Below are 23959 nucleotides of genomic sequence, written 5' to 3'. Positions count from 1 at the left end.
AGAACTTAATATATCCATTAAAATCAGAAAATAAAAAGAAATGGCATTGACAAAATTATTGACACCCTCGACTTTGTATTTGGTAGCACATCCTTTGGACAAAATAACTACAGTTAAGCACTTCCGAAAGCCATAAATGAGCTTCCTACATCTCTCTACTGGCAGTTTGGCCCACTCTTCTTATGCAAACTGCTCCAGTTCTCCCAGATTTGAAGAGTGCCTTCTCCCAACTGCTGTTTTCAGATCTCCCCACAGGTGTTCAACGGGTTTAGATCTGGACTCATTGCTGGCCACTTCAGAACAGTCCAGCATTTTGTCTCGAATGATTCCTGGGTGCTTTTTGAAGTTTGTTTGGGGTCATTGTCCTGCTGCAAGACCCATGACCTTCGATAGAGACAGCTTTCTCATACTGGGTTAAACATTGTGCTCCAAAATGCCTCGGTAATCTCCTGCTTTCATAATGCCATGCACACATTAATAATAACGAACATCTCTATTATAATACCAAGCTTGCACACTAAAAACTCGGCTCGCCGTTACACGATCCCTATGAAATTGCTGTGGCACTTAGCGGACATGCCGACAATGTTTGGGAAGTCTTGGCGTTCCATCGTACCACTTGCATTTTGCACAATGCGTATTTTTGTCATTCCCCGTGTACGGTCTATCGTCTGCTACCAGCTATGTTGTACTGCTATCCCGTGCATGTGCACGGGTATCGCTAGTATAATGTAATCCCCGTACAGGCTGCAAGCACATCTGGGCTTAGTGAAAGGCATTCTCTCTCTCTCTCTCTCTCTCTCTCTCTCTCTCTCTCTCTCTCTCTCTCTCTCTCTCTCTCTCTCTCTCTCTCTCTCTCTCTCTCTCTCTCTCTCTCTCTCTCTCTCTCTCTCTCTCTCTCTCTCTCTCTCTCTCTCTCTCTCTCTCTCTCTCTCTCTCTCTCTCTCTCTCTCTCTCTCTCTCTCTCTCTCTCTCTCTCTCTCTCTCTCTCTCTCTCTCTCTCTCTCTCTCTCTCTCTCTCTCTCTCTCTCTCTCTCTCTCTCTCTCTCTCTCTCTCTCTCTCAGCCTGTGGCTGCTGGTTGCATCAATTGGTTTGGACGCGGCTATGCCGCTGATGCAGTGTCCCCATTACCAGTGCACTGGTACTCGTTTCGCCGACCTCGGAAGGATGACAGGCTGAGTCAACCTCCTGGTGTGTTAATTCAGCGGCCCAACGGGGCTTGAACTCAGGACCCTAGGATCCCAAGCCGCCACCCTAACCACTAAGCCAACACCAGGCTTGAAAGGCAAGCTAATGCTCAAGCAGTACAGCAGGCAGGTATGCAACAAGGCTGTGAAGACCAATGAAGAATTGGTCCATTAGACCAACGGGCCCACTCATCTTTCAAAAGATCTCGCCTGGCACTCTTTATTGTACACTTGTAGCCATTTTGATTCGATTTTATTTCCTGTTTTACATGTGTTTTCGTTATATTGGTGTGCTTTATTTATTTACGAGCAAATACCACCCGTCGCTTCGCTGATGGGAATACTAAGATGGGTAAGAAAAAGAGGTGGGAGAGTGAAGAGGTGGAGGGGGAAAGAGAGAGGAGGTAGGGAGAGTGAGGAGGGGTGGGGAATTAACAATTCTGACGAGGGTGGGGGGGCGGGGGCTGACTTTGTCATTTTTCCAGAAGTTTCAAGGATTATGCGAACCCCAATAGAAGGGGAATGGTGAACATAAGTGAAAACTAGCCTATCTTTAGACAATACCACAGAAACATTTACAACTCCAGAAGCTTCAAAGTTGGCTGTGTATTACATCATTCCCCAACGAAGAAGTCCACAAATAGCTCTTGTTTTCACAATGGTGACATGTCACAAGTGCAAGATATTTTCATTGACCGCTTGAAATGAAATCACAAGATTTTATGAGCTTTCAGACACCTATTATCACCTTCTTCTTTCGTATGGCTGTGAGTTGCATCATTTGCTGGGAGCACGGCTGTGCCGCTGATGTAGTGCTCCCTGTAGATTACAGTAGGAATTTGGAATTTGTTCTGTATACTGGCACTAGCTTGACTAATCTTCTCACAGGACAGTGTGGGATCTTTAACATCCAGTAACTCGTGCTCGTAGATGGGACGCCCAGGTTAACATGCATCCGATTGATGGCACACATGCTGATGATGCCTCACCTTGCATGAGGAATACCTGAATGACAATTTATAGCTGGGACCATGGGTCTCCATCGGTGGGGGACGGAGGTGGGGTGGACATGTCCCCCCACCCCACTTTTTTGAGGATGGGGACAGCATATTGATTGTCGGGACAGCAGCATATCGGGACAGCATACAGGGTGAGTCAGAAGTAGTGCCCCATTTCTGTCAGTTGATTGTTTGTTTGCCATTTGTATTACAGTGTACAAGAAGGTAGAAATAAATGAATGACATGTTTACCTAACCATTTATTCAAGAAAAAATGATTATGGAACTGAACCAAGCTGTTTTACTTGCAATTTTCAAAGTGCCCTCCCTCGTGATCGATGCAAATTGCAGCCGAGCAGGCACAGAGCGGCACACACGTCTGCAGAGTTCGATATCAATTTCCTCAAACTTTGCAGTGATTTGATCTTCGATTCCTGAATGGTACGAAGCTTTTCACGATAAACAAGGTCTTTCATGAGCCCCCAAATAAAGAAATCTGGAGGTGTAAGGTCTGGGGAGCGTGCCGGCCACTCAATCGGACCGCGGCAGCCGATCCACTTTCTGGGAAAGTTTTCATCAAGCCACTGACGAACATAACGTCCATAATGAGATGGAGCTCCATCATGCTGGAAATAACAGTCCTGATCTTGTACCCTGGGCCAAAAGAAGGTTTGCAGCATATCCAGGTAAATTTCTGCAGTGACAGATCCCTCAAAGAAAAAGGGTCCAATTATCCCTAATGGAGATATGGCTGCCCAAACTGTCACTCCAGGTAAATTTACCTCCTTCTCAACTGTCACTCTTGGGTTATTCGCAGCCCAGTAGACACAATTGTCTGTTAATTGTGCAATTAAGCTTAAAACAAGCCTCATCTGACCACCAAAATCAAAAATAAATAAATTACGAAAATTAATAATCTGCAACACAATTATTAACACCATGACTTCCCAGAAAGAATCTGACAGCCGAAAAAACAGAAATCGGGAGCTACTTTTCACTCACCCTGTATAATATTTGGAACAGTGGTGTTATTTATCACAGAATTAACATCTCTAAAGGTGTTAGCACCTCCAAATTTGGCTGTTGCTGTATTGTCGTTTGGCATTTGGAAATATGTAAGTTTTCACCTTTCTTCTGACGATGGTAGTAGATGCACCCAATCAGCACCAGCAGCAAAAGTAGGAGTACGATCACACCACCTACAAGCCCTCCAATGAGAGCTTTTGTATACGATGTCGAGGCTTGTGGAGGAGCAAGAACAGAGAACGGATCAGGATGTAACAGAACAAAAGGAACAGTGGAAAGGGTGGAAACACACCCACAGAGGGGAAGAGGGACAAAATATGGAGGGCGACTTGGAGTGGTGAGAGAACACATGTGGTGGACAAGATGGACACGCTCTAAGGAAGGAAAAAACAGGAAAGTGGGAAAGAGGATGGTTAATTTGGGGAGAGTTAATGGGGATAGAAATGGTCATGGTTTAGGATGGGTGGTGATCTGCAGAGATGCTGGGGAACAGCTGTCTTGAAACCTTGGAGGGAAGAATGCGATTGAAGAGAATGCCGAAGTTGATTCCACGGGCAAAAAACCAGAGGATAGTCCAGAAGCCCAGAAGGTTTATTCAAGTGAAAAGCGCCGGAACGTTTGACCTCATGGGCTGATGGGGTCATCCACCGACATCACAAAAATGCATTCCTGCGGGGTCTGACCCATGGCTTTCTCCCCGAAATCACTCAATTAGTGACGCCATTACCGAAAAACCTAATTTCCTCAATATCTAGCAAACTATGCATGATAATATCACGAATAAGGTGCCCATACCTATGCTATGCATATTGCTAGAAAATGTATAGTTCACCACGTAAATGCACGATTCATCCACTAAATTAATGACCCCATTACCGAAACCTCACTATCTGAAAAACTGTGCGTGATAATATCACAAATAAGGTGTCTATACCGATATTTTTATGGTCAATCATTACCCTGACACCTGTGTTATTACTGGGAAATGTGTAGTTTACCATGTAAATGTGTAGCCCGCCCGCTCATTAAGCGACGCCATTACCTTTCAACGATATATGGAAAACTTGCAAATGTGCAGTTCACATAATTAACTTGATATCCTCTTGGCATTACAAGTCTTCTCTATCACTTTCGTCACTCTCATCACTGTCCTCACTCCAAGCATTATCTGACTCTTCCTCATCTACTGAATTATCTTCCACGCCATCCCCATCATCCTCATGTGGGCCTGTGAGGGACTCTGGAACTGAACTTCCTAGATACCAGTCTGATTCAAAGCAGTTTTGAGACAACTTCCATCCATAGTCTGTCGCACTCGCCCCACCAGTTGGATCTGTTTGATCAGCTCTCTTCTAGATTCTTGCCACATAGTGCGCCCTTTTCATACGATTACCAAGTGTCTTGGCGCATGGGGGAAGAGAGGCACAGTTTATCTTCTTTATTCTGGCAAGGGGCTCCTTTTCGTCACCACCACCCATTCGCATGGACGCCTTGTATCTGGCTTCATTAATGTCAGAGGTTTTGAAGCCATACAGCATGCAGACAAAGGATGTAACCGCTTGGACGTCTACCTCCTCAGCTGTTAGAGATCGCAATGCCATCACATGAGCTGCATCTGACTCCATCCACTGGAAGCTTCACTTTGCCCTTTCTGTATAAACACGATGTGAAATCACAACCAGTCAAGGCATGAAGGCCGATTAGTGCTTCAGTGATACTAGTCTATTTCTTCTGGTCGTGGTTCGGATGGAAGTTGATTTTGGCAACATATCCCTCCTGTTGAATGCAGAGTATTCTTGCCATTTGGTGTATCCATGTTTACATCGTAGTTATCCCAGGCTAATGCTGAAAAAGAAGAATAAATATCATCATCTACCATTTTTATTCTATCTACCATTAATATTCTAACCACTAATTCGTAATTATTAATATTGAATAAAAACAGTTCTTGCCATTTAGTATCACCGTGTTAACATCGTAGTTATCCCAGGCTAATGCTGAAAAATACAAAAAGGTAATAACACAACATTTTCACCACAAACGTGTATTTGTATTATTATTATTATTATTATTATTATTATTATTATTATTATTATTATTACTACCTGTTCCCAATCCATCGCGCAGATGGAGACCAGCAGGAGTTTCCTGTTCCAAGTCAGTGCAGGTGTAGGCCATTTCAGTCTCGGTGCCGCTTCACTTCATCGTAGCTGATACAATGACCAAAGCGGTTCAAGGTGGTCAACACTGTTTTCGACCCTGTCAGTGTTCCCAACCCAAGCCCAAGGGCTTGATGCTTCCAAGGCCTAACTCTTCCTCTGGTACAGTTGAACACAGCATCCAATGCACCAGCTAATGCTTTTTGTCGATCACATCCCTATTGGAGTTATTTACACCAATTTCTGATTGCAACCCACCGATGAGAGTACGGAAGAACAGGAGAGTCAGATCGGGGATACTTGGGGAATTTTCCTTCAGGGTGTGAACTGAAGTGGGTGATGGGGTCTTTGATTGGGGGATTGCAAGAATTTCTGTCCGTAACGCTATGGCAGCACACCTGATTTCTTCAATCTTTTCATTGGAATCAGTCAGCATAGCAGTCATATAACTTTCAGTCAGCATAACTTTCAGGGTGAACTCGACATTTTTAAGCACTAGAATTGGCATTGTAATATTTCACCATAGAAACATGGGTATTTTGTGATATTGTGATAACAAGACACCTTATTTGTGATATTATCATGCAGTGTTTTTCAGATATTAATGAAAATGGGTTTTTCTGCAATGGCGTTTCTAACTGATTGAGTGAACTAAACATTTACACAGTAAACTATATATTTTATAGCAATAATGTGGGTGTCAGTGTAATGATTGACCATGAAAACATAGGTGTAGACACTTTATTCGTTATATTATCATGCATATTTTTTCCAGATATTGAGCAAAATAGGTTTATCGGTAATGTCGTCACTAATTGAGTGATTTCGGGGGGAAAGCCACGGGTCAGACCCGGCAGCAATGCATTTTTGTGATGTGGATGGATGACCCCATCAGCCCATGAGGTCAAACGTTCCGGTGCTTTTCACTTGAATAAACCTTCTGGGCTCCTGGACGAGGAACGAAGGAGTGGAGGTGAGCAGCGAGTCTGGATTTTGGAAGTTTCACTGGAAGGGGAATGATAGTGGACCGTGTGCACCCTGCAGCAAAGTGGTGGGGGGGGGGGGACAAAGCACGGAATGAACAGAGGGTATAAGACCAGAAAGGAGGCAGTAGAAGACAGAGAGACCACCGACCTGCCTGCGATGGTAAAGTGATAAGCCCATCGAGCATAGACTCAGTTTTATCACGGGAAATTCCAATGATCTTTGAAAATCTTGGTTTTGACAGCATCAAGTTGAGCAAGGTGTGAGGTGGGGGAGCCAGTCCAGAGAGGAGAGCAGGACTCCATCAAGCTGTGGATGTAAGCCTTTTAGGTGGATAGGGGTTCAGGTGTGCAAAGGAAAGACTGCATGATGGAGGATGCCCACTCAGTGACTGGATTTTGGGATCAGCAGAGAAGTGTGGTTTGTTCAAGAAAGATCATGGCTGATAGTGAGATCCATCATTGCTGTCTGGTGTTAACTTAATGGTTAGGGTGGTGGGGTTGGGATCTTCGGGTCCTGAGTTCAAATCCTGCCGGCCGTTGAATTAACACTAGCTGGGGTTGATTCAGCCTGTCATCCTTCCATCCTTCCAAGGCTGGCAAACTGAGTACCAGCTTGCTGAGATGATTGAGCCCTTCGAGTATCTTGTGTTGGAGTAGCGACCCATCCAGGATTGTGCCCAATAGCCCAGGAGACTGCTTCTCTAGCACTGATGCTCTGTTCAGAGTATGCCATTTAGCAGGATGGATGGATGGATGAACAGTAAGGATCATGGCTGATAGTTCGAGAGGGAAGAGGTTGCTGCCTTCCTATTGGAAGGAAGAGAGATGGCATGGCAAAAGATGGATCTGCTGAGTTTATGGGAACTGAAAAGTAAATATGAGAAAGGGCAAAATATAAGTTGGAAAATTATTGCTTGGAATCTGAAAAATAAGTGTAATACAAGACAAATGGACGATGAAAAGTATAACTTCTGTTGTACCAAACCTTTTTGCATGGAAATGAAATATATCTTTACAAGCAGTTTAGCGAAAGGCTAATTCGATTTCACAAAACAAGACTTTTTGAATTTACAAAGTCGAGGTTCATGGAGAAGCTAGAACATAGAATGGATCAGAACGTAGCAGAATTAAAGGAACAGGAGAAAGAGAGGGGGGAAACACACCAACAGAAGGGATGAGGGACAAAATGGAAGGAGACTTGGACAAATAATGTGTGTGGGGAGGAATGAGGGGTAGAGAGGATGTATGGGATGGACAAGATGAATGCAGAAGCAAATTCTCAGGAAGGAAAAAAACTGGAAATTTGGAAAGAGGTGGGCTTGGGGAGGGTTCATGGGGGTAGAAAACATCATGGTTTTGGATGGGGAATGATCTGAGATGATGGTGAAGAGCTGTCTTGAAGACCGAGAGTGAGGAATGAGATTGAAGAGAATGTGGAAGTTGGTTCCACGAGCGGGGGAAAAGAGGAATGCATGAGTGGAGATGAACAGAAAGCATGGGTTTATTAATGAATTGAAAAGCATTGAAACTAATTAAATGCAGTCAGCATGGGTTTATTAAAAGTCTAGATTTAGGATTCTCACTTTAATCTAATATTCGTGTGTTTGTGCTTCTTCAAAACTTTTGTGAGTGAGCATGTATTGGATTGGTTTGTTTAGAGTTCTGTTCTAAAATCCATGTGCGTTTGTCCATTGTTTATTCATATTCTTGGAATTTGTGTGAAAGTATACTCCCATTTACCCATGTCTTTATCAAAAAGAGGCTTAAGTTTGGAACTAGAACATTATCCGTTAGGTGTAGGGTAATTGCACAACCACCCCCCCCCCGACCGCCCCGACCCCACCTCAGCAGTGGTGCGCACACACACACACACACACACACAATTTTGACAACTCAACGAAAAAGCCTCAGCCTCCCTCTCCCAACTCTTTTCTCTCTGCCCCCCCCCCCAAGTCCTCACCCTTCCCCTCCCAACCTTATGGCAGCGATCCCCTCCTCACACTCAAGCCTTGAATCCCCACCTATGCCGCCTTCCCACTAAAGTCCAGACCCCCCCCCCCCCACCCCTCTCCAAAGTTGTCACATGTTTACTCACACCCTCCTCCCGCTTATAAAAGCAAACGGGCATTCCTACATCAAAATAGCAGACTATGTAACGTTTTCTGCTCCCCTATCATGCCATCACCAACTTCACAGAAACTCATCTGCATAGTCACCTGTTGAACTCACAAGTTGAGAAAATAGTCGGAAACAACAGCAAACCTGCATAACCTCCGCAGTAAAAGTGCTGCTTCAGAGAAAAGGTAATTCTAATTGGTACTAAAGGGTTAGTCTGAAGGGTTCCTAAATTGGCGGCCATAATATACAAATCCTTATTTTTTATTTTTGAAGTCTTAATAATAAATAAATGAAATAAACCCCGAGACCCCCCTGAAAAAAACAGACTTTAAAATGGTGTTAATGCAGGATTTTGTTCTTCCCACTCCAAAGCCAGAATGCTAATGGCATTTCGCCGCTGGACGGCTAAGCTTAGTCGCTGCTTGAACCAGGCCAGCTGCCTTATATCGTCAATGGATGCAACGAACCTTCCACCGATATCACTAATGATGTTGGATGTAGATCGACCATATACTCATTGTTTCAATGGCATTTGGTTCGAATAAATAAGTTTGGCTGAGGCCGGCGTATTTATTGCGTTTCAGAACTTACGCATCGGTGGCAGCTGCTTCAGTCATTGAGGTCATGTCAGGTATGGGAGCATGCACCAGAGCAGCGCGTTGCTGCATTCACTTTCCACCGGTACTCCAGGGGCCTCTGTCTGGCCATCGCCCAGGCAGATGCCTGGCCCATCCCCATCTCCTTGATGTGCCGATTAACCTGCTGCAACCACGTGGCACGTAGTTGGCCCATTGGCCTCCACTCATGAGACTCCCTCGCTGAGAGAATCTGGTCAGCAGGATCAGCGTCAGGAAAATGAGCCACATGTAAATACAGCCGCAGCTGACGCTCACGGACTATGCAGGTTACAAATCTCATTTGAGTCTCAGCAACCGCTCGTTGGACACAAAGTCCGACCAGCGATAGCCAAGGATTCTCCGAAGAGACCTGGTACCAAAGGAATTAAGTCTCCGTCTCAGATCCTTGGTCAGAGTCCAAGTCTCCTATCCATAGAGCAAGACTGGAAGCACCAAGGACCTGAAGACTCGGACTTTTGTCCTCCCACACAGGTACCGGCAGTGTCACACTCCATTATCCAGTGAATCCATCACTCCCCAGGCCCGAACCAGACGTCAATTGATCTCTGACTCACAGCCGGCAGAGACATGAATATCACTGCCAAGGTAAATAAATCTCTCCACGACCTCAACATCCTCACCACAAACAGGCACAGACAGGACAGCAGCATCCAATATGTCATTGAAAGCCTGGATCTTAATTTTGACCCAGGAAACCCGTAATCCCAGCGGCTCCGACTCCTCATTCAGCACCTCGAGGACCCTCAAAAGGGTTTCTAAAGTATCCGCAAAAATGACTGCATCATCGGCGAAATCAAGGTCAGAGATCTTGACATTCCCAATCGATGTACCGCAGCTTGATCTCTCTGACATCCTCCCCAGAATCCAGTCCATACAAGTGCTGAAATGTGTGGAGGCCAGTACACACCCCTTGACAGACTCCTGTAACAACTGGAAATAAGTCAGAGATGGTATCACCACATCTCACAGCACTCTCAGTACCAGAGTATAGTTTCGACATCAGATGGGTCAGTTTTGGCGGCACCCCATGAAGAGCAAGAATCCTACAGAGGGCATCCCGATTCACTGAATTAAATGCTTTACAGACATAAACATTGGCTGCAAGCAGCCCCTGCAGCCACATCCTGTCCAGCTGTTCCCTATCAACCATTCAATTGTAGTGCTTGCTTGAGTGCTTAAGCCACTTGCTGAGCACCCTATAGTCGATAGCGCTACTGCTCTACATCATTCTGAGCAAGTCGTTCACTCAATGCAGACGCTTTTTCCGCTCAATGTCATTCACAGTAAGTAGTTCATGCTCCGTCATCCTGAGCGAGTGGTTCGTGCTCTGTCGTCCTGAGCGAGTGGTTTGTGTTCCATCGTCCTCAGTGAGTGGTTCGTGCTTCGTCATCCTGAGCGAAAGGTTCGTCCGTGCTCCGTCATCCTGAGCGAATGACTCGTCTGTGCTCCGTCAACTGAAGCAATTGGTTCATCCATGCTCCATCATCCTGAGCGAGTGGTTCGTCCGTGCTCTGTCATCCTGAGCAAGCGGTTCATCCATGCTCCATGATCCCGAGCGAGTGGTTCATCCATGCTCCGTTGTACTGAGCGAGTGATTCGTCCATGCTCCATCATCATGAGTGAATGGTTTGTCTGTGCTCCGTCATCCTGAGCGAGTGGTTCATCCGTGCTCCATCGTCCTGAGCGAGTGGTTCTTGCTCCTTCTTGAGCAAGTGGCCTGGGTGGTGTTTGTCTCAGGACGCGTCCGGGCAGTGTTAATCACCAGACGTGTCCGAGTGGTGTTAATCACCAGACGTGTCCGAGTGGTGTTCATCTCCAGACGTGTCTGGGCAGTGTTCGTCTCCAGATGCATCCGGATGGGAGTTTGTCTCTGGACGGCTTGGCTCCGGATGCGTCCAGGCTGTGTTCGTCTCCAGACGTGTCCATGCAGTGTTCATCTCTGCACCCGTCCTGGCGGTGTTCTTCTCAGGATGCGTCCGGGCCGTGTTCGTCTCCAGACGTGTCCGGACAGTGTTCATCTCCGGATGTGTCCGGGCGGTGTTCCTCTCTGGACGCGTCCGGGTGGTGTTCCTCTCTGAACGCATCCGGGCAGTGTTCGTCTCCAGACAGCCTGACTCCAAATGTGTTTTGCAGGTTTTCTCCGGATGTGTCCGGGAGGTGTTTGTCTCCAGGCCATATTTATATTATGACTGGTAGAAAATGGATTTCAGACATTATTTTGTTTCCATCTTCACTGTTATTCCATGCAAAATTATTTTGATGAGACAACATGAAATGTAAATAATGCTCCACAGTATGTCTGCCATCCCTTCCTCTCACCCCTCCTCATTGTCCCTCCCTCATTGCTCCCCCACCCTCCTCTCTCTCCTTCCCTCCTCGTTCCCCCGCCCATCCTCACTCTTCCTGACCCCTCTCTCTCTCTCTCTACTCCCTCTTTTTCTGCCCCCTCTCAGTATTTCCATCAGCGAAGCTCTGGGTGGTATTTGCTCGGTTAAAATACAAACTTATTCACAAATGTCAAAACATGTGCCCCAGGTTTCGTACAGACGGAAGAGTCTGAAGTATCTAATCCTTAATTTCCCCTCAAGCACACCACAGTAGATGGACCAGGAGAAGGACAAGATTGAAATACCAGTTATGGCCCATACCGGCCCGTGAGGTTCTCCATGGAGTCAACAGCTCTGCTTTCTGGTCGTACATCATACGTGTTTGCATTTTGTTTAGAGTGTCTGTAGAAAACGGTTCAGCAGAGGAAATTGAAACTTTACCATATGTAACATGACCGTGTGACATAGCGGTCACACTTTTGAGGTCAACATAGGCAAAAGGTCAACATCGGGCAACTTTCAAAAATCCTCAATTTTCATCCGGTTGATTAGAAATTTGAAGATTTACATATCAAGTCACTGAATTCAACCACCAACTATTTTTGAGGTCAACATAGGCCAACAGGACAACATCGGCCTGATTTCTAAAATGTCAATTTTCATCCGATTGACTTGAAATTTGAACAGCATTTTCACATTACCTCACTGAATCCAACCACCAATTATTTTTGAGGTCAACATAATGGGCGAAATTTCTGAAATCCTAGATTTTCATCCGATTGATTTGTAATTTGAACAAAATTTACTTATCAAGTCACTGAATTCAACCACCAACTATTTTTGAAGTCATCATTGGCCAAAAGGTCCACGTAAGCCAAATTTCTGAAATCCTCAATTTTCATCCGAACGACTTGAAATTTGAACAGGATTTTAATAAAAATGACTCATGTGTCATGTGTTCTTTCAGCCATATTGGATCCAAGGGAAAATCTTTGAAAATCCTTGGTGAAACCACTTAACTGATCAATGCAAAATTTAACTAAGTGATCAACTACCCATGAGAAATATGGTTTGATAAAGATCACGTCATTGGTCACGTGGTCTGGCAGCCATATTGAATCAAAGAAAAAAAAAAATAAACCTTAAAATAACAAAACAGTTCGCTCCACCAAGTCCTTCTCAAGACTGCACAGGGTATGTATTCTCTGAATACCATCTAGTTGTTCGTATTATCTCTGAATGCTATCTACATTTCACATATATAAATCAAACAAGTCCTGTATTGTGTTCACAATGCACCAATGTCAAACCAATAATACGCAGTGCTATTTTTTTTTATTACTATTATTTTTCCCATTTATCTCCAAAGTTAAAAAAAAAACAGATGAATTTTATTCATACACAACTGGTAGTTACACGTCATTGGTTTTGGCAAAGTGGAAGAAGTACGTTAACTTAATTGTCATGCCAGAACGTGAAATGGTTGACCTTTCACCCCAAAGCTTTTGTTAATAAAGCTTTAATATCAGCACGATATATTTGATACTCTTTGTTGACACTCTAAAATTATGTGTATGACAACATTATTGTTAGAATGATGATCAACTTATATACTTTCATACACAGCTTTAAAAGTGGTATGGAGGAAAAAAAGATCATGGGGAGAGGAGGAAGGACAGGAGTGGTGGAGAAGTAACAGAACTTCTTACCGTTCACCTGAAGCTCAATGACCTCTTGCCATCTTTTGTCACATGAGCTGACATATGCAGAGTAGTTGCCAGCATTTGACTGCTGGGCCTCGAGGAGAGTCATTGATCCATTATTTTTGTTGATTTTCGCTCGACCTTTATAGCCATCAGCCACCCAATCCGAGTCGTTTATCATTGCAACAGCCACCTGGAAGTAATAGGTTAATGTGGGGTTGGGATCAGAAATTGAGGAAGATTATACAACAAGACAGAAGAATTGAGCATGAATCAAAACCTCCAAGCTCTGGCTGTAAAGGTCTTTCAATCATGTGACACCATTACCATTTTCATTAACTATGGAAAAACAGCACAGCATTGTTTATTTCGGGCATTTTCAATTAACTATGTCTACAAATGAAGGAAACACTTTATAAACTGCAGTTACTTGTTGAACTTGTCTCGTGGCATTAAATAACATTTCCAATATATCTAAAATACTGTTACGGAAATGGCCCTCCATATGCTACTAAATATAGGATTAGCCCAGATCCTCCATTAAATGCATGTTTAGCCAGGTTGTTCGGTAATTTGACGTTACATGCGTGTCGGGAGGTGTCGCAGGCTGTTATTTGTTTGTGCAGTGGTGGTGTATCAAGAGCTCCTTCTTCCTTCCTCTCTCCGGGCAAGACTCCGCCCAGCGCTGAGAAGGGGAGTGGCCAAAAAGAGGAAGTGAAACTAAGGGGAGGAGTTTGTCGGCTTCGTAAAGGGGCGCGGCCCAAAAAAGACAAGGTGGAAAGAACTGAGAGGACGGAGTTGAGCAGTCGGGCTTGGAGGCGAGCAGAAAGAAGAAAAGACAGTGGTGATTCTGAGGGAGAGGACCTGGCTGCTGTGTGAGTCTGGAATCGGCTTCGAGAGGAGGTGATCGACAGGTTCAACCTGCATCTAACGATGGAGCCGCTGACTATCCCGACTCACCTAACGGCTCGACGACGTCTTGGAATCCCATGGACCCAGCCTGCCGGAGCCCGGTGCCTCGATTTGGCCTTGTCTGGTGAACAGGCCAGGCCTGGACTTGTATGCTGGACCTTGTGAGAAACCGGCTGAAACCCATCGTCGATCTGACTGTCTTGTGCCGTCGACCTTACGCGGGGTCAGAGCGCGCGGAGGCCACGTGCAGTGCGACAAAGGAAGACGAGTGCCATTTTGCCACACGGCATGCTCGAGCTTGGGGCGCAAATCCGTGGACATCGGCTTGTTACGAGCAACATTCGTGCTTTTGACGCTTTCCTCTCGTCCATGAAACATCACCAAGTACTCTGTCTTGTCTGCATGTTGTTTAAGGTATATCTCGGTAGGGACCCCCTCAAAACCCCTAATCCGTAGTTCCCTAGTTAAGAACGGGTTATAGATTAATTAAAACATTGTCGTGAATGTTTTGCTTGTGTTGTGTTCCCCAGTGTTCCCAATAAATCTGGCTGATCCGTACGAAGTTGCCGCTTTGGATTAATTCCTGTCGCTTCAAGGAACGATCCGTTCGATTGGTAAATAAAACCAAAATGGTTACAGACTGGCAGAAAACGCTCAGCATCTGACAAAACCAGTCTGTAACCGGGGTCTATTTCCCCAACTGGGAAGGTCCAGGGGTACGTTGGTATCGCGATTGAAGACGCGCGACCCGAAGCCTGTGCTGAGCCAGCCGGCGTTATGAACCCCGGAGACGGCGGTGGTGAGGGTGGCGCCGATTCTGTAACGTTTGGCACCAAGAGTCGGGTGAGAATTCCGCCACCACTGATTCCTTAACAATATTAAGAAATTATACAATTACTTGCAAGAAACATTATAAACATTATAATGTGTTTGTGTGTTTTGGAGGTGGGGAGATAAACTGACTTGGATGTTCTGGATGATGTGAATTATAGGCAATGTTTTATTCACTTCACTGACTGAGATATTCAGGGTGGGAGGGAGAAAGAGGGAGGGAGAGAAGGCAGTTCGAGGAGGGAGGGTTGAGAGAGAGAGAGAAGGGGAGGTAGAGAGGACAGAGGGAAGGGAGAGGATGGAGGGGAAGTTAGAAGGGGTTGAGGAAGGGGAAGCTAGGAAAGGGGGGGGGGAGAGTGATGCCTCAACAAATGTTGCTATACACAGCAGGAGGGAAGGGTGCAAGAGAGAGGAGAGACAGAGGTGTGGGAGGAGAGTGCTTTATTTTATGAGGTGAGGAGAGTGATTAGTGGACAAAGAGAAAAAGAGAGAGTGGGGTGGAGGGGGGAGGTAAGAGGAAGATGAGGGGAGGAAGTAGGATAAGCAAAGATAATGTTTTGCTTTATGACTGAACATACACACACACACACACACACACACACGAAGATCGATACTTTGAGACTTAGGGCGTGAGCATCTAAAACCCATGCTCTTTACCTGGCAATGGTCTGCCTGCATGCATGCATGCTCTTACATGCAGCGACCTTTGCACCCTCCGGTCGGCTCACTCCGAATCTGATTCGAACATGCTGCAGTGTCCTTAACAGAGGGGTCAAGGTCGGAGAGTGGGAGAGAGGGGTGTGATGGGGGTAAGAGAGGTGGAGGGGGGAGAGAGGGGGAAGGTGGAGAGAGGGTGGGTAGGGGGAGAGAGCGTAGGGGAGAGGGGTAGAGAGTGGGAGGGGTAGAGAGTGGGAGGGGGAGAGGAATTCTAGCAGATGGGTTGCGCAGTTTAATGTCCATCCGAGAGATGGTACACACATTGATGAATCACCCTGGCTGTGAAACACTAGGATGACAGTTTATAGCTGGGTTGGGATTCAAACCCAGGCGAGACAGCTTAGAGCAAGGATGCGTACCTTTCTGCTTTCCTGCCGTGATGTGGCAATTCTTTACTTCATAACAACTGAAAACATTTTTTACTCATTATGAAAATATAATTTATTTTACCTTCTCACCTCTGTTATCGAACCATGGTATCGCCATCGAAGCTTGAAGAATGCACACCAAGTGGCTTCACCAAGCACTCCACGAAATGGTTGAAGAATCTTTTAAAAACGAAATGTTTAATTTTTATTTGTATTTATTGATGCCGAAGTGATGGGTCGGATAATGGAAATTCATACAAAAAGGGGAAACGTCATGCAAAAAAATTTCACATTTTCATCGAGCCAGCCACCGCCTGTTGCACCACAGAACAATACATGGCCAAGGCAGGCAAGTGGCCCCTAACCTTTGTTCAAGTCGATAAAGACAGTATTCAGTGACAGTGTGAGTATTGGAGAGCACTCGCCAAATGGCTGAAGCACTCAAATGAAATGGTTAATAAGGAACGGCTGGCTTGGCAAACAATGATCTGTCATATTAAGCACCTCCTGGAAACACCCAAGCAATGTCTGAATTGGACAAATGAACACTCTTTCTTTCGCAGTCGGAATTGCTGCTAAGTTCAATTCTCGAGCTGAAATTTTGTAAATCAGTTTAATTTAAGAGATTTTAAAAGTTATGGCATGTGCGGAAATGAAATAAAGCTACAAACGCTGGCGTCTCGGGGAGTTTATAAGCATTGCAATGTATCCAGCGATTTGTAGGTATGATGAGCTGATAGATTATTTAAGTTTTATTATCGGTAACATTCAATGATAGAAGTGAGAAAAGTGAAGAAAAAAAACTTTATTGTTAAGAAATCGTTGTGGCCTGCTCCAAGTCAAGGCATGGTTGAGCAGGCCAAAAAACATGGCAGCTTCAGACCCCTGCGAGGTAACTCAGGATGCACATAAAGACTCCATGGAGAGCGAGGTGGCTGAGGTAGCGCCTGATACAGGATATAATTAAATAAGGCCATTAATGATCTTCAAAAGGGGGTGTTTTAATTAACCCAAACACAATTTTCACTCATGCACTTCCTTGGAGTTCCCTTCGTATGCATGCAAAGTTTCAGGCCACAAGGTTTCATGGTTTTGGAATTATGGAGGACACACACACACACACACACACACACACACACACACACACACACACACACACACACACACACACACACACACACACACAATGACATTTATTGGTATAGCTGGCAGGACAATAATTGGAGTAGCATTTCTATTGTGGAGAAAATGAGAAACGAAGGAGTGAAGATATCATTAAATTTGGACTTTGGAAAAAATGAGTGTTGGGTTCCTTGATCGAGCTTGGGTGGCGTGGAAAGGTTTGGGAGTGTAGTGGGGCAACTTGGCATAACAATTGTGCATTTTGTGAGGAAAGCACCAAATTTGGCACACTAGTAGCCTATCATATTATGAACAAATTTGGATATTGGGCCATCTCAAAATTTTTGATGGCAGTGAAAAATGGCTACCACAGCCATCAGCAGCTGAATTTGAGATGGCCCAATATCCATATCTGTTCATAATATGATAGGCTACTAGTGTGCCAAATTTAGTGCTTTCCTCACAAAATGCACAATTGTTATGCTATACTTGGCTAAGTTGCCCCACTAGTGGTGGGGGGGAAATAAGAGAATGAATGAGCAAGGAAGAAGAGAGGTTTATTCCAGTGAAAGCTATTTTATATCATAGATAGGACGATAATAGGGATAGGGAAGAGTTGAAAGTTAACTCTGCCTGGTGTTGGCTTAATGATTACGGTGGTGGGCTTGGGATCCTAGGATCCTGAGTTCAAATCCCACTCAGTTGTTGAATTAATACAAGGTGGGGATGACTGCCTGTCATCCTTCTGAGGTTCGCAAAATGAGTACCAGCTTGCTGGTATCCTGTGTTGGTGTGGTGACCTGTCCAGGATTGTGCCAAACAGCTCAATAGACTACTTAGGCAGCACCAATGCTCCGCACAGAGTATGGTCCCAACAGATGGATGAAAGTTAAGTGGAGATGTATAATGAACAAAGTAATATTACCAATACTCAAACAATGAAATTTCTGTTGGGCTGCATTGAGGCTTTTGAGATTTTTGTTAGCATCTTGTCTGCTTGAAAGTCAAGTTTTTATCTTCACGAAATAGAAAAGCATGATGCGATGGAATGATTATAATAAGAAACAAGAAAAAGAGCAATCAGAGATTGCAGACTCTTGCTAGGACTTGTTTTTTGTGGTGTTTGTGGTTATGTGTGGTGTTTGTGCAGCTTTGCGTGGTTTATTTTGTGTACTGGTATTTATGTAATTAATGAGACATTACTGGAACTGCCAATTTATAACTGCTGGCAGTGATGACCGGGTACCAAGACGTCCCGCTTTGATGCAACCCCACTTTGATTGGACACCTCACCCTGACCCATGACGTTTTTCAACTGTTATTCAATTGAATTCAGAATGAGATTAAAATAAATTCAATTCATGAGATCCCCGTCCCATCCCCATCCCTCTCCCTTCCACAGTTCACCTAATGTGTCTGTTCCCCACTGTTTTGTCCCTTCCACTCCCGCCCCTCTTGTCTCATGCCTCCTTGCTGTGAGTTGTGTGTTAGCTCTCATACGAGCCTCGACCAAGGTATACAAAAAAAAAAAAAAAAAAAAAGATCAAATGGAAGACCAAATAGGTACAGTACTGCATTGCAGTAATCAGAAGGAACCCAAACAAGCAAAAATAAAAGGGAGAAGTCATCAGGAAGAACCTGGATAGGATTCGCATTTCAGCTGCTGCTCTTCGACTCTCAAACCCATCCAGGCAGAGCCAAGTGAGCCTTATTTAAAAAAAAAAAACCCCACATAAAAAAACATAAATAATTATGCTTGCCAGACATGTATTTGATTAAGTTAAAATTTAAAACATGTATTCCCCATCACTACTAAATCACAATTGTGAAGTTTCATATCGATTGATTAAGTGGTTCCAGAGAAAACATTATTTAATATTATTCTGAAATCCAATATGGCTGCCAAACCAAATCCAAGCGCAGAAAAAACTCGTCTGTTGTCGGTTGCATCACTCACTACTGAGTTCCAAACTGCCTCTGGAAACAACATCAGCACAAACACTGTTCGTTGAGAGCGTCATGAAATGAGTTTCCACGGAGAAGCAACTGTAAACAAGCCTAAGATCACCATGCGCAATGCCAAGCATCAGATGGCGTGGTGTAAAGCTCACCGCCATTGGATTCTGGAGCAGTGGAAAGGCATTCTCTGGAGTGATGAATCACGCTGCACCATCTGGCAGTCCGATTGATGAATCTGGTTTTGGCAGATGTCAGGAGAACACTACCTTCCCGAATACATAGTGCCAACTGTAAAATTCGATGGAGGAGGAATAATGGTCTGGGGCTGTTTTTCATGGTTCAAGCTCGGCTCCTTAGTTCCAGTGAAGGGAAATCTTAACGCTGGAGCATACAATAACATTCGAGACGATTCTGTGCTTCCAACTTTGTGGTAATAGTTTAGGGAAGTCTCATTTTTTTTTTTTTTTTTTTTTTTTTTTGTATACCTTGGTCGAGGCTCGTATGAGAGCTAACACACAACTCACAGCAAGGAGGCATGAGACAAGAGGGGCGGGAGTGGAAGGGACAAAACATTGGGGAACAGACACAGGTGAACTGTGGAAGGGAGAGGGATGGGGATGGGACGGGGAACATGGCGAGGGGAAGATGGACATTAAAGGGACTTTCAGGAAGGAAAGCAGGAGAATTGAAGGAAGTGGGCTTGGGTGGATTATCGGGGGTAGAAAAGATCGAGGATTTGGATGGGGGAAGATAAGAGGTGGTGGTGAACACACCTGTTTCAGCATGAAAATACCACCGTGCACAAAACAAAGTCCATACAGAAATGCTTTTCGAGATCAATGTGGAAGAACTTGACTGGCCTGCACATAGCCCTGACCTCAATCCCATCAAATACCTTTGGAATGCCGACTGCGAGCCAGACCTAATCACCCACCATCAGTGCCCGACCTCACTAATGCTCTTGTGGCTGAATGTAAGCAAATCCCGACAGCAATGTTCCAACATCTAGTGGAAAACCTTCCCAGAAGAGTGGAGGCTGTTATAGCAGCAAACAGGGGGACCAACTCCATATTTATACCCATGATTTTGGAATGAGATGTTGGACGAGCAGGTGTCCACGTACTTTTGGCCATTTAGTGTATATATCTATATATATATATATATATATATATATATATATATATATATATATATATATATATATATATATATATATATATATATATATATAGTTACGGATTTCAGAATCCGGTCTGATGATTGCATCCAAACATCCAGGTCCTCAGACAGTTATTTCCTTAAATGCATGTTCAGATTAGCCCCATCCCCATGTCTCATGAGATCTTAAATGTGATGCGTTGAGAAGGGGAAAGGATATATCCCCTCTCTTATGGGAAGCTTTTTTTTTTCTTTACGACAGACACATTTACACACATTTCTTTCACGAGCTCTGAAGCCCACCCCCCATTGTTCTTCAGCAACAATCTTTTGTGCGCTCAGACGCCCGCCTTTTTTGAGAGCGCATGGGTCGTCATGGTAACTGTGTGCAGGTGGGGTGGCGTGAGCTTGGGGCGGACTGCACCCGCGGAGACTGCCCGGAAATATAAAAACGAGTGAGAGGTACGTTCTGAGGAGAAAAGCGAAAGAGGAGAAAAGCGGGAGAGAGGAAAGCGAAAGAAAGTGGGGCGAAAAGAAAACGGGGCGAAAGAAATCCAGGGAGGGAGAAGAGAGCGAGAGTAAGCTTGAGAAGCGGATGTCTGACCAGCACCAACAATGAGACAATTCGTCCTTCCCAGTGCTTGGGCAAGCGAACGTGTGGTGCACGTCTGTGTGTGAGCAGCGCCGCCAACAAGTGAGGCATGGGTCGGTCACCAACAACACCAGGGTCTAAACCCGTGACAGATGATCTCGGTGCCTTCCATAATTCGACTGGCATTCAAGGCTGTTCGCGAGAGGGTGCATGGCAAGGCTGGGTGCTGGTGACGGATGTGACATGCATGCACACATTTCAGGACGTTTTCGCTTCATGGACGACTTTCTGGTGAGCGAGACGATTCGCTCCCCCCCATCCCCCCCTTTCCCACTGAATGATCTGCTGAGTACCCATGTCTGTGTTTAGCTGTAAGTAAGACAACCCCTGATAAGCATCTGCTCTTTGTCTCTTTCCTGGCATTTTGATTGATTTTGCTTTGAAATTCATTCTTTATTTATCTCAGCAAATAAAAAGTTCCTTTTATTTATTTATTTTATTATTAATAAATTCTTTGTCGATTTCCAACCTGTCCGTGTTTGTACTTTCCTTCCATTGGTCTAGCATTGTCTGAACCAAGATAGACTGGGAGGTAATTACCACAGATATGACCAAAAATAGTCGGCACGCACCAACGGTTAAAACACTCAGCTGCCCGAATTAAAATCTAATCAGATAATATTGGTGCTTTGCCGAGGGCGCGCTCCCCGCTCAGGTAACCACGTGAGCACTAGTTAAACGGAATAATTAGATGGTGGACACTGGTACTCGTGGTTGACTGGGTGGCGTTCGTGGTTCTAAAACAACCCACCGTACCTCAACGTTAATTGTGAGCGGTGGCCCCAGGTCCGGCTCCACCGAGGGCAACTGGGGATTAATCCCCCTGAGTGACAAGCTGACGTCTCGGTATACGTGGCCACAACAATATATATATATATATATATATATATATATATATATATATATATATATATATATATATATATATATATATATATATATATATGTATGTAAATAAAAATAAATTGATGAAAAAAATGCAGTTGAACGACCTGAGGCAATGGCGAAGCACAGTCATTTTGTGTGCTGCTGGACATCGAAGCCGATACACCAGGAAAAATCACACAACCGTTGGACAACAACCATAAATGAAAATGTACATGAATGAAAAAAAAGAAAAGAAAATAAATAAATGAAAAATGAAATGCAGGTGAGTGACCTGAGATGATGGGGAAGCAGGGTTCGTATGCTTACACAATGTGTAAGCACAGAGTTGCAGTTTTCAGAAACTGCTCTTGTAAATTTGCACTCATGACAAGTCGGTCCTTCAGCGTAGTTATTTCCATAATGAACGTTTGAAATAGTCCCTTACCTTTAAATGGGTCAGTGAGATCCAAACTGCTTTGGAATGGGTCGTACAAATTCGGATTCACTCTTTGTTTTTCTTTTGCACATGGAAGGTTGTTGGCAAGGCATTGGCCGTCATTTGATGTGGGCATGTGCCGATCCCTTCCTTACATTCCTTCTCTCTTGTTTATCGTTAATCTATCTCTCTCTCTCTCTCTCTCTCTCTCTCTCTCTCTCTTTCTCTCTCTCTCTCTCTCTCTCTCTCTCTCTCTCTCTCTCTCTCTCTCTCTCTCTCTCTCTCTCTCTCTCTCTCTCTCTCTCTCTCCCTCTCTCGACACGTAATTACACGCATTTTTTCTATAATACAGACTGGAGTTTGACACTATCTCTTCCCATGCTCACGTAAGGCAATCATGACATTAAGTTCAATTACATCAACTCAAACTCCCCCACTCTAAAGGAGATCCCTCATTCCGCAACCCTCAACCTTTAACAACACTGTAAGCCTTCGTGATGGCTATCACGTGCCAGGCCATATTTGGTCAGCAATGACCTGAGAGGCATCGGCTCCATTAATTTCCCCCATAATCATTCTTGTGTGCCTTTGGCGCTGCGTGCCTTGAAACAGCTGATTGCTCGCTCACTTAAGCGGTGGCAAGCGAGGTTCGACTCTTACGACAGCCGGAAGCACTGACTGAGAGGACTCGCTGCGGAACCTCGAATAGGCGGGGCTAGGGAGGCGGAACACCAATCCACATGCAGGCCTCATCCAACGCGCACATTCTCAAAGCTTCCAGGCCAGCCATATAAAGCAGCGAACCCTGGAGCATTTGCTGTTTTTCAACAGGTGCTGGACATTCATTCAATGGGCACCGACCCTCTTTCAATTAGCGCCGGACACTCTTTCAACGGGCGCTGGACACTCTTTCAACGGGCGCCGGACACTCTTTAAATGGGCGCCGGACACTCTTTCAACGGGTGCCGGACACTCAACGGGCGCCGGACACTTTTAACGGGCGCTGGACACTCTTTAAACGGGTGCTGGACACTCAATGAGTGCTGGATACTCTTTCAACGGGTGCCGGAGAATCTTTCAACGGGCTCTGGACACTCTTTCAACGGGCGCCGGACACTCTGTTCCCTGCGACACGATGCCAATGGACACTGGGCACACTGTTCCCTGAGGCACCACGTCGACGGGCACCGGACTGAATGGGCACTGGACATCCTTTCGTTTTTCGACGGGTACTGGACTTCCTTTCTTTTTTGGGAGTTGGACATGCTCACTGTATCCTCTCCTTGGACCACTACATCACTCGCTCTGCGGAGGTCGCACTGCTGGTTCTTGGCACTTTCGCCCCTTTGGTTTTTACATCAGGAATTGTCATCACGAGCGAGGAGCTGAGGCCGTGAGTGGGCGGATGGAGCCAAGCCGATTAATGGGACCGAAACCAAGCTACACTACAAACACATCTGGTGGGATCTCACACTTCGGTTATCCCCTCACACATTTCTCCACTTTTCTGCTGCACCTTTCTCAATTTCCCTTTTCAAATATACTCGCAACACGCACGCACACGCATGCACACGTCACTCTTCTCCATGCACCTGACACACCTCACAGTCTTTCTTCCCACTTCTCTCCCTCAGCATTGAATAGCGAGGACACCTCTGCCCCGCCCGGTAGATTAAAGCCGCAAATCCTCACTCCCTCTCTTCTCTTTGGCTGTGAATGCTTGGGCCCATGTACTGTGTTAGTGGTCGGTAAGGCGCTAGTTAAGTTTGCTCTGTGTCTCTTTTCTCTTTCTCT

General features: G+C 45.1%; 1 protein-coding gene across 5 annotated transcripts in view; it reads right to left on the bottom strand.

Moving 5' to 3' along the window:
* LOC147024554 (uncharacterized) overlaps positions 1 to 23959 on the bottom strand; it is a 57933-nt gene that overhangs the window by 3139 nt on the left and 30835 nt on the right. For 2 of the 5 annotated variants that reach the window (XM_085884578.1, XM_085884582.1), the window contains 3 exons: positions 13150 to 13336; positions 11762 to 11842; positions 3314 to 3427 (listed from right to left, as the gene is read on the bottom strand). In XM_085884578.1, the coding sequence (XP_085740704.1) occupies positions 3314 to 3427; positions 11762 to 11842; positions 13150 to 13336 (382 nt within the window). The remainder of the gene's footprint in view (positions 1 to 3313; positions 3428 to 11761; positions 11843 to 13149; positions 13337 to 23959) is intronic. The other 3 variants (XM_085884580.1, XM_085884579.1, XM_085884581.1) reach the window with 3 other exon arrangements.

The sequence above is a fragment of the Eptatretus burgeri genome, chromosome 6, assembly GCF_056783735.1.
Source record: "Eptatretus burgeri isolate ZD-2024b chromosome 6, Ebu_testis_v1, whole genome shotgun sequence".
Taxonomy (NCBI): Eukaryota; Metazoa; Chordata; class Myxini; order Myxiniformes; family Myxinidae; genus Eptatretus; species Eptatretus burgeri.
This window is presented reverse-complemented; position numbering and strand designations above follow the sequence as displayed.